At 28.8% G+C, this 12,801-nt stretch overlaps 1 protein-coding gene across 1 annotated transcript in view; it reads left to right on the forward strand.

Annotated features, from left to right (window-relative positions):
• Positions 1-7,761, forward strand: part of LOC111632635 (ras guanine nucleotide exchange factor B-like) — an 88,958-nt gene extending 81,197 nt beyond the window's left edge. Inside the window, exon 3 of the mRNA XM_023377131.1 lies at positions 6,631-7,761. Within this exon, the coding sequence (XP_023232899.1) occupies positions 6,631-6,774 (144 nt within the window). The 3' untranslated portion in view covers positions 6,775-7,761. The remainder of the gene's footprint in view (positions 1-6,630) is intronic.
• Positions 7,762-12,801: the final 5,040 nt, after the last annotated feature.

The raw sequence follows: 12,801 nt of genomic DNA on the forward strand, positions 1-12,801 counted from the left end.
TACAAATAATGTATTTAATTTTTTAGTCACTAGTGGTCAACCCTGACATTACCAGAAGGGCATTAGTGGGTGCGGTCCTATAAGCCTTACAAATGCAGAGAGCTGCAATCCTTTGAACAGATAGCAGTTTTTTTACAGTTATGGTGGCCACGTGGTCCCAGACCTGTACGGCATAGAGGAGTGCTGGCTGAATTGCACACTATAAAGAAGCTTAGTAGCATTAGGGACAAGACCCCGTGTGTTCCTAGGAATACTAATAAGGGCATTGGCCATCTTTTTAGTTTTGTCCATGATTTATTTGATGTAGAGTGTAAAGTTAAGTCTCTCATCAAAAATAACACCTAAATATTTAATTTCTGTTGTTTACTTTATTCTGTGATCACCTATTTGAAGGGTAAGCTTCCTGACGCATGGCATGTTCCTACCAACTGTCATGCTTTTGCATTTGTCTGTGTTAATGGGTTGCCTATGCTTAATATTCCATTGGTGAATGTTATTGAGAATGTCATTGCATATGTCCTGTAAGCGTTCACTGTTCCTGTGTGAAACTCGGAAAATTGTGTCGTCCACATAGTCCTGTATGCAGCATATAACTGGGAGAGCATATAACCGGTCCAAAGCTGGTGGTGTCCACAAATTGCTTGGGTGGGTTTATCTTTATTACATGACTGTGGGGAAACATTCACTCAACATTCAGTGTCCCATAGATGATCAAATTCTCAATTGGAGAGAGATCTAGGAATTATGCTGGCCAAGGAATCACCTGAGCATCTTGCAAAACATGCCTGCTGATGTTCACCATGTTGAATCACAAATTATCCTGTGGAAAATTGCAATGGATATGCCCTGAAGATACGGTAGTGCAACAGACTACAGTGCTTAATCAATGTAACATATTGTCAATGTGTCCATGATAAATACTAGAAGTAATTGGCTGTTGATGCAAATGGCACCCCAAACCATGACTCAATACTGATGAACTATGCAACTCTCCAAAGTGATAGAAAGGTTGCCCAATTGCCATGTTGCTCAGCAATCATCATTGTTAAGATAGAATCTTGTTTTGTCATTGAACACCACACTGCGACATTCATCATGCCAGGTAAATCTTAAACATCATCATTTTATGCATTCATAATGATAGTGTGGTGAAAGATATAGTCTTCACAAAAGATAACTTGATCACAAACCTGCCTGAATCAATCTGTGAGAAACTGTCATTTTATGCTTTCTCAAGTGTTAAAATAACCTAAGAAAATCAATTTAAAATGATTTAGCATAACATGCAAATAATCTCCAACTGTAAAGAATGAAGACAACATTGTTGAAATTAATATTAAAACACTTACAAAACCAGAAAATCTAGCAGTATAATATTGATTTAAAACTATATTAACATTAATTTAATAAAAACATTCATTTTTATTAAATCAACACTAGTTCAGTTTAATACCATCAAATCACGTTGGAGGCAACCAATAAAATCATGCTGTTTGGTGTTTTCAAACTATGTGCTATATTTGAACATTGTTTTAAACTCCATTCTCTTTTCCAAATTACTTTTCAATCTAAAGACAGACAATTTAAGTTATGTGAAAATGCTAGATTTAAATCAATGTTAAACTGCTAGATTTTCTGGTTTGGTGAGTGTTTTAATATTAATATCAACCCAGTCATTACAAATTGTAAAAAATGATACAAAAAGTGAGCTTTATTTTGTTATAGAGCATGCTCAAAACAATACAAAGATATAGATCAGTTACGAGAAACTTGTGGCCCCAATGGGTTCAGCAATGTAATTTTCATTTTCTTATTTTCTGCCTTGTGCCTTTTTGCAACTATAATTAAGTTGATATTAGTAATGAAGAACATTCTATTATTTTAGTATATAATGTACTGGTTGTTACAGTCTATGGTATTCAGCAGGCTTAAAGCTTGCAACTTTTAGAAAAAATGTATGCATCTTATCAAATGCCTATGAAGTTCACTTACACCCATATCCAGAAAAGGTTGCTCACCACTGATGTAGACAGTTGAGCATGGCATTACAGAGGACATATGGCATTCCTGGTGTAAGCATTGGTCTAAGATGTCTCATATGCATCTCTCCACTTCACCATCATCATGGTGCTGATGAGTATACATCATATACTGATGCTTTTAGATTTCACAAGAAATTATCCAGAGGGGCCAAATTTGGGAAATTGGGCATGAAACAGGGCTATGCTGTCTTAACCAGTGGTTGCTAAACCATTCTACAAGCCACTAATGCACTAATTGTATATCTGTCCAGGAATGCACTAGTATGGCATTGTGCTGATACCAAACCTGCTGCAGTTGTGCCAATTGTAAATCATCAACATATTCATGATCTGTTTAAGATGTTCATATATCAATCACTATTCAAGATGAATATGAGACAAGAATCTACCACCCTAAATCCCACAAAGATGCTTAGAATAAAATTCATTTGGTATCATATATGTCATGTGCATCATGGAGCACACACTCTCCAGTGATGCTCCATGGTGATGGCTATACACTCTGTTTCAGGAAAACAGTACCCTGACAGTCCATAAAATGTGCTGAAGGAGTTGCAGTTCATCATGCTGTAAAGTTAACATTACGTCGCATCACTCAAATCACTGTGTGGCATACTCTGTATGTTGTGCAGATAGCAGCAAAATGGTTGCATGTCACGGAAACATATCTAATATATTTGTTTCCCCTGAAGTCCACGATCTGATCTGATCTGACCTAACCTATGCTAAAAATATCTCTCTTATCTTATGATAGATATAAGTGGACATGCTACATGTTGATAAATTTTTAAAATTATATTTAAAACTATTTTCACAAAATTATGTCTTTATTATAAATTTTATGGTAAAATATTAATTATGTTGGCATTATTGTTAATTGATATTTAGTTATTATGCATTTATTATACTCTGTTATGCATAAAATTATTTTCTAAATGAGAATAGTTTTGTATATAATTTAAAGAAAAACAGATGTATTAGTTTGCATATAATATCTATTTTTTTCAATTACATTTTTTAACCATGCTTAAAAATGTTATTTTTAATTTTGTAATGTTAAGAGAACAGAAAAATCATTTAAGAGGAAAAAATAAGACAAATGATATTTTTAAGAAAGGCAATTAAATTCATTTCATTATTTTTAATTAAAAATTAGACAGATTCAATACTTTTCAATAATTTGTAGTAATAAGAGATATATTAATCAAATTTTGATTATGCTTTGTCATTTTTTTAAAAGAACAATTTATGAATAGAACAGAGTTATGTTTGTTAATTTTGTCATTTTATTTATGATATCGGCTGGTAAATGTTTTTTCCCTTATATATATAATCTTGAAATAAATGAACTATAATATAACCTGTCCAATTTAACAGTATAAAAAATATTTTTTTCTTAGTATTATAATGTCTTTTATCTATCATTATTATTCTTGTACTTACATGTATGTAATTAAAATAACTATAATTAATTTCTGGTATTATGCTTTGAATTAAAAAAATGAACATTATAAAATCTGTAAATATAGACAGAAAAATAATTTGAATATCTATTTATTTATATTTCACTTTATGTAAATTATAAAATTTTTCAAGAAGTAATATTTTTATATAAATCTAATATTTTATTAATCATTTAATAATGTCATAATAAATACAATCTAAAATGGACTCTCTACAAAATGGAAACCCACTTAAATGGAGAATAAATCATAGAAAAGAATGATTTGCTCTGTAAAGTAATTTAAGCCAGAAACCTTACCAAATTTAAAAACAGAAAACTTTTTGAAATCAGTGTCAATTTGTAACATAACCTAGATAAAGAAAAATTTTTAGCATAAGAACAGCTAAATTATAAATTATAATGTTCTATTTTTTGCTTAAATCATGGTCCATTTTTTTGTGATGAGAGTTAGGTTTTTTTTTTTGTTAGTATTGTAGTTTTGTCTTGAAAGTAGCTGTGACAATGCAATACTACTATTTATTCCCTAATTTCTAAAATTATTAATAAAAACACATTCCTCTTTAAAATGTAAACTTATCAAAAGAGAAAATTCTGGTAGTACTATTGGATTCTGTTTTAGATTGATATTTACTGTATACAGATTTTTCCTGCTGTCTGAAAGTAGAGCATTCCTGTGGAACCTTTTGTAAACCAAAATGGCATAAAGTGAAGAAGAAATTACTATTAATTTATATAGGAGAAATTTTGAGCTTTCCCAGACTCAAAATTAACATAGTAAATCATACCCATATAATAAAAACCTAAAATAATATTAATACACAGTAAAAGCAGGAATAATATGATAAATAAACAACCTATATAAAGTAGAAATGTAGTTAGTGAAACTACATCAGAAGTACTTTCTCTAGTAAGCAGCCATTAAGCTATGTAACTGCCCTCATCTGAAAAACTGATCAAACCCATCTCTGTAGAAAGTATTTTGAAAGTGGACATCAATCACCATCATCCAATGAATTTTTATTTTATTTGAGATTGTTGAAAAGATTGGTTGATTTTTTTTCTTAAGTAAAGATAACAGAACATTATGTTTTTTTTTTTTTTACTTCCATCAATCCACTCAAGCAATACACTTTCCATTTTTATAAATTTTTTTTTTTTGCAAACAGATTCACAAAATAAATTGACATAAAGCACAGATTCTCACAGACACAGTTTAAAGCTATAGTAGCTTGATGCTAAATATAATTCTCAAGGAAGAAGCTTGGAGACATCTCTTGCTCTCATTTTAGAAGCTTTATGCACTACTGTTTGGTATGCACAATGCCTCACCTCTTAAGAAAAAAAAATTTAATTAAAAATTTTTTAAAAAGTAAACTAGATTATCATAGAATACTTTAAAATATCTCAAAAATATTGTCTCACATTATTAAACATTATTCTACTGAGAATCATTTATTTCAACATTTAGCTGTCTTGGATATTTTAAAAATTGATTATGCTTGTTTGATATTTGTTTGTTTATAAAATCAAAAAAATAATTGGCCTACCTAGGTACTTGTACCATACATTCCAATTCCATTAACTAACCATCAGAAAGAAATAAAAAAACTGTTCTTTCTTTTGTTTAATAATCCTTCATTTTTTATTTGACAAATGAATTATTATTGTAGCTAAAGATGAATATATGTAGTTTTATGTTTTTCTGCAAAAACAATTAACAAATTTAATATTTAAATCATATCATATCATGCAACCATCAACATGCAAACATCTTTAACAACTTATATGCTTAGAAACGGAACTAAAATTATGTAATAGATAATATTATTCAATAATAATAAAACTACAGTGAGTATAAAAAGTATTCATACAATATACTTATTTGCAGTAAAAGCTTCAAAATTTCTCTGTTTGTGAAGTAATTTTATTGTGGTGGCTAATATATGATCTATATTTCACAATGGAATATTTTGAATTATGATTATTAAAATTTATTGTTACACATTTTCAAGATGATAAAACAAACAATATTAGGTTCAAGAGCTGAAGCTAAACTCACAAACAGAGAAGTTATGTAGTTTATATTGCAAATATATATTGTATGAATACTTTAACACTGGGAAATGCATATTGAAATCATTTAGTGTGTATTGAAGACCAATTAGGGGTATTTTTCTCTCTCTTATGCATGTGTGTGCTTGCACATGCATGCGAGAGAGAGAGAGAGTGTTTATTTTAAATATCAATTAAGACCATGTACTGGGGAATGAGAAGGTCACTATGGGAAGAACTATAGTCAGGTAGCTGGGTGGTGAGGGCTGGGGTCTGATGCATCTGGGGCAGATTGCATCCATGGTAAATTTATTTTGGAAAGTTTTGACTAGCTAGATTCGATTCCAGGTCCCTCAGAGTGATAGGTTGACACTTCACTGCCTAGCCATCTGGCTGTCATACATAGATCTATATTCCTTTATTAATATATATTTTTTTCAACTTGGACATTAAAAATTAATGTCCAAGTTGACAAAAAATATATATTAAGAAACTAAAGGACAGTAAGGTGATAATAATTATATTCCTTTATGTTTATAACATTATTATATAGAAATAAAATGTTTTAAATGTCTAAAGGTGTTATGTAAAACATTATTCAATTTTGATTAGGGGTGTTAAAGCAGCATTTGCCTAAAGAACACATGTATCTTTATGGTGGGCATGGGCCAACTGTAATACATTAATTTTTTACATACTTATCTAGTGTACACAACATTTCAGACAGAATGTGCAGTCTGAAATGAAAGATTTTGAATTAAGATTTTTTCAATTTTGAATAAAATTTAATTTGATTTTACTTATAATTTTATTTGTTATCCTGTGGGTTCTCCATTTGTAATATTGTGAACAAATAGCTACCCCTTTCAGTTTGCTGCATTACCTTATAAATTTTTGAAAAATAAAATAGAGCTTTTTACTATTTAAATTCATTTTCTTATCATTCAGTTATTAGATTATTTATTAACTTGCTTAGTATAAATTTTCATATTTTTTAATAAAATTTTTACACAAATTAAAATTCACAAATAACATTAATAATTTAAATTCATTGATTGTGAATTTTTTTAGGGAACGCCACAATATGTAATGCAACAAGATTCTCCTGGTTCTCAGCTATCTGGATATGAACAAAGAACACATTCAACACCATTAAGTGGATATACACAGTCACAAAATCAGAATCAACAGGTATTTATAATTATGTGTAATTAAGTATTTAAACTAAAAATTAGATCTTTTATGTAATATTAAGGTTTTTATTTCATTGTGTTTATTTCATTAAAATTTAAAATGTTCAGGCTTCTTTTCAAATAATGACTGCTATGAATAAGTATACTGAAATATACTAATAATTGAAAAAGTATAAAAATTAAATGCCGAGTAAAAATATTTATGAAAATGTATGAGTGAATATAACTTTTTTTTATTAACATTAATAATCTAGACATTAGAGTCTATGTTAATGATTAGTGTGTCTGTTTAAAATACATCTTTGATGATTTCCTTGCAAATTGAATCTTGCTATGAAGTATTTTTACTGGCATGTTTATTATGTCAATAATTTTTAAATATACAGTAGAAACTTGTTAATCTGGCATCAATGGGAGCAAAGTGGTACCATATTATTGAAAGTGCAGGATTACCAGACCAGGGGCTGTATTCTGGTCACTTATCTCTCGTCTCTTCTTTAACCGACGAATGACGTCAAAGCAAGAGATGAAATTTCTCTCTCATAGACAGTGGCAATTCTGGTCACTTTTAACGATCTCATCTTCGTTAATGACATCACAATACTACTAGATTGATTATACATGTTCGGGTTATTTGCGTGTGCAACACGATATAGAATTTTAACCAATGACATTATAAAATTTTCGAAAATGCAGAGTATGTAATCATAGGACACGAGGCAAGGAAAGCACATGTTCAAATAAAGCACGTAATTTTCACAAATGTATGTCTTTTGTTTTATAATGTTTTTACAGATTATAAAGTCAATTTGTCTCTTAACAAATAAAAATTTTAATAACTTAAGTTAGAAAAGCATGAGTTCTTAGATATTTTTTGAAATATTACCATCTAATTTCTCTTTAACTATCTAAGTAAGATTAACATCATATTCGAAGTTCAGTAATTGATGTAGGATAATTAAAAAAAAAAAAAAAATATGGAATCATCGGCGTTTCCGAGTAGGCACTGGAAAAAAATCAGAAGTATTTTCTCTCTTGAAATATTCTTTCCCGAGATAGAGAATGTTCTTTAATACGATTGTACAGTGCGAGTATCATCCAGTCATCCATATTGGATATAACAAAATTGAGGCAAAAGATGAACAGACAGTTGAAAGACAACTATCCGCTCGTCTCTGATAAACGAGAGAAGAGAAGAGAGAAAAAGTTGTCCAGAATAGTGTTTAGAGAGACGCAATGATCTCTTGAGACATAAACAAATGATTAGCCAATCAGCGATCAGCTTGTGAGAGATGTACCTCAGAATACGGCCCCAGGACTCACATTAAACCTAAAATATTCTGAGTCATTTTCACTCATGGATCATAGGAATGTGAGTAACGTACAAACAATTATGAACCATCAAATTAAAAAAATTTATTTCCTGATAGTGATTGACTTTACATAATTAAAAAACATATTTATGGTCAAGTTTGATTTAGATTGCTTACTTACAATAATACTAATCTTAATTTAAAGTATAGTAGATAAGGACCTCGTTCTCCAACTGTCGCACCACCATTTCACAAAGGTCCCCTGAAATTGAAACACTAAGGTTCACTGTTTCATAGTAGATAAGAATGCTACAAAGATTAAAAAAAATTATTTCTTCTTTCAAATGCTTCAAACAGCTTTACATTTGGAAACTAAAAATTGATGGGTCATTTAAGATGATTGTCATCAAGGTTTTTAGACTTTCTTTCACGCAGTTTTGATGAGGCCACTTTTATCTGATTATCTGTTCTAAATGTACTTTCACTGTTTAATTTAATTAATTAATGGTAAAACTAGGACAAGCAACAGTGCCCACAGACTCTAAAAAGAAGGAGAGGCATAAACTATAAAAGAGGGCATTGTATATTATTCAAGAAGCTTCAAACTTTGATTCAACATTAGATAAGCACTCCCACAACTTGGCCTTGAAAACAAGGAATATGGTTTTGGTTAACATACCACAAACAAATAACTGTATAAAAATAGTTACATGGGACAATGGATAAATATTGTTCATTACTTTTTATAATACTTTTAGAAATGGCTAGAAGTCATAAATTTTCTGTTGTTTGTTGATCATAGAATTTGGGGTTCCCTTAGGAATTAGGAAAAGGGTAATTAGACAAAAGTGGGGGCATGTGTCCCAAGTGCCCAAATGTATAGTTACTCCTAGACACAAGTGTGATATGGTTGATGCAAGACATGTATTAATCAATTATGGTTTCAAATTCATTTAAGCTTTTAGTTTATTTAATTTTTACAAAATTTTATAATGTACAAGTATTAGTTAAGTTGACCTCAGGATAAATGCTGTGAAGATGAAAATTATGCATGTATGTAACACTGCCCAAACACTGGGAGTAATTGTTGGAGCACAACAATTGGAGAAGATGGAGAGATTTACCTACTTGGGTAGTGTTATTTCCCAAAATGGTGACACAGAAATGGATGTGAAGTGCCACATTGGAAAAATAGCAAGTCTTCTGATTGATGAACAAAATCTGGTCTTCACCATCCTTCTCATTGAGAATCAAATTCCACCTGTTCACGTCCATTGTGATTCTGATAGCTGTTTATGCTAGTGAGTCCTGGAAGACATCAGGAAACATCAACAGAAGGCTTGATGTCTTCCAACAGAGATGTCTACAATGAATCCTAAAGATCTGATATTTAGATCATATCACCAATGAAGAGGTTCTCTGAAGGAGCGGAATGTGCAAATTTCATAACATAGTCGTCCATAGAAGAGTCCGACTGGCCAGCCACATTTTTCATATGGAGAACAATAGGATTTCTAAGATAACCATGAAATGGGTTCCCCTTGTGCCAAATGTCCACAAGGATGCCCCAGGAATACTTGGTGTAGAACTTTTCTTCAAGATTTAAAGATGCTCAATATGACTTGGTTGGAAGCTGAAACCTCACCAATGATCAAATTCGATGGAAGATAATTGCTGCGTGGTATGCTACCTAGTATTGGAGGAATTACTACTACAAGTATTAGTTATAAAATGTCTTAAATCATTTTCCATTTCTGCTAACTGTTTTGGTGTGTTAATTCACCAAATTAATCTGTTCCTAGAAATCTTTTGTTTTAGATTTTTCTTCATTATGTGTCAAATATCTTTAATTACTTTATAAAAGTCACAAAACCTTTTGTGACTTTTATAAAGTATTTGGATAAAAAATAGTGGTGTATGACTATACTAAGTTTGAAAAACTACAAATATGTTAATGAACATGTTATTACCCGGTATCTTTACGTGTCATATGTGCAGATTCAAATTTGTGGAATACTAGCACACTGGATTATTATTATTATACAATTCTGGATTATCAGTTATTTTTCAGTGTGTGCCCGATTAATGAGTGTCTACTGTATATGTCTTGTGAAATAATATTAGTGACTAATACTGCATATTCTTGTGCATATTATTGAGATCTAATTTTTATGCATTTAAATGGAATGTTCAGCTGTAAGACATACTTTCTGTATTTTGTAATAATTCAATAAGTTACAATTTTTAAAAAATAAAAGTATCTAATAGTTTGTGTCCAAGTTACTTTAATTTATGTATGTCCTAGAACTTAGATAGTAAACATAAAATTTAGCATAAATCTAATATAACACTCTAGGATATGAAAATTTTCACTTTTTTGTCCAGAATATTCTAGTTTACAAGAAAGTTGATATATTGTGATATACTGTATATTCTAGTTATTAAGAATATATGAAGATTATTAATAATCTACATGTATTATGGGATAGTAACCTCAAAGTGACAAATTATATTTTTAGTCATTTTTGCTTGTCAGTTACATTAGTATTTTATTTATTAGTCCCAAGCAATGCTATGTGATTTTGTTAATATCTGAATTTTTCCAAAGCTGAGATTTTTTAGCATAAATTTTTGTGTATATTTTAGATTGAGATTTTCATCAAGTTATTCAATTACTATTCAATTTTATATTTTGGATATATATTCTAATTTATGCTTTAACTCAGTTTATCATTTTGGAATATGCAGACAATTTTATGTTGAAATTATTTGCAAATTTAGAATTATCTTTTCATAGTGAGTATATCTATTAAAATAATGTCAAACTGAATATTATAACTATTTAAAATACTGAAGAAATATAATTCAGATAATTAACAATTATTTATTGATGTATCAGAATGATTCCAGAACAAAATTTATGCTCACTGAAATTAAATTTCTAATTTTCTATTCTACAAATATCATTCATATGAAATATGCAAACCAAAATCTGTGAAACTTGTTCTTACAACAGTACTCAAAATTTAAACTCAAATTTAATTTTTATGATTAATATAAAAATTTCACATTTAACATTTATTAAAGTATAAAAATAAAAAGTCTTGTTAAATAGTTTTGCATACTTAATGCTAAAAATCTTTTTATGGTTTAAACTATAAATTATAAAATTAGCTCAAAGAAACAAATCAGAAAATACCAATTTTTTAATTCAAAGCTTAAGATAACAAGAATATGCTCAAATAAAATATCCCTAAAAGAAATGAAATCTTTTTTGAAGATTCAATTCTTTTAAAAAATTGGTATTTTCTGATTTGTTTTGTTAATTGAAATATTTGCTTTCTGTTATTAAAGCAGTATACACTTAAAATATTTAAGAATAATTTTGTTTTCATTTCTTAATTCTGCTGGATATAAACTTCATGAAAATATAGCTTTAATACTTAAATATATTTAGTATTTAGAAGATAGATTTAACTATATACAATGACTTAATAATCTTTAAAATTAAAATTAAGATTTTTCTTATATTTAAATTAAGATTGTTCTTATATTTAGAAAAAATTAAGATGTTTTCTTATATTTAGAAATTTGTTCTTTTATCAACAATAGTTTCTTTTTACAATCTCAGTAATACTAAAAAAGCTTTTGATGAATTTTTAAGTGTTATTGTCACTAAAGTTTTAGGTAAATACACATAAATATGAAAATTATTTCTTTTATAACTCATATACTGCCCTTTATTGCTTTGTATAATTAATGATTTATTTTTTTTACTGATATTTAAACATTATTTTAATGAAAATTAATCAATAATTTTTATTAAAAGTTTATGATATAGAAACAAAAGAATTGCAAATCTTTAGTACTTCAGCAAACTGATTGATAAATTAACGAACATTTTTAGCTAATCTTGTAATCAGTGCTACTTTTCTATAAAAATATTAAGTTGACTCTGAATTCACATGTTTTTAAGATCCCTTTGGATAAAGAATGAAAACTTTAAACTAATATAAGAAAAAAAAACAACTTTATTAACTTTTTTAACTTTTTTATAATTACTTGAACTTAAAAACTTCCAAACTGCATGAAAATTTATTTTGACTTTCATCTTTATGCATCTACTCCTCACTTCTGGAGTTAGTAGTAAGATTGTGGTGTTTTATGAATTCACATAAGTCTTACATAGAACATTGAAACAGTTGTAGAGGAGGACTGACTAGTTTGATAAACACAGAAATATCTATTTAGGAAAACGAGTGCTATTTTGATAAAGATTTTTATTAATTTTATGTACTGTCAAATGAGGAGGATTGATAATTTAATTTTAAATTTTTTTTAAACACTTTGTTATTTTTAAAGTAATATCAAATGTGTTTATATCTGTATAAAGTTTGTTTCTTCCATTCTAAAAATGAGCAAGTAAGAGATTTGAAATAAATAAAGATTAAGGAAAAATTAAGCAAATAAGGTTTATTAACCTTATACTAGTTTGGGATGACTTTGATATCTGTTTGAAAATAATACAAAACTCAAAACCAATAAGCACAATCATTTATGTTATCATTCTAGCCTATATTATTTCTGATCAGGCAGAAAAGCCATTATTGTAATTGATAATTGTATCTTTGGAAATAACATCTCATACCTTTTTGATATTGGCAGATAGTCTCAGTTAAATCATCATTATACATTTCAGAAGCAATTGCACCCAATCAACACCTGGTATGTTATTT

The sequence above is a fragment of the Centruroides sculpturatus genome, unplaced genomic scaffold, assembly GCF_000671375.1.
Source record: "Centruroides sculpturatus isolate CEXI.00-Female unplaced genomic scaffold, Cexi_2.0 scaffold589, whole genome shotgun sequence".
NCBI lineage: Eukaryota > Metazoa > Arthropoda > Arachnida > Scorpiones > Buthidae > Centruroides > Centruroides sculpturatus.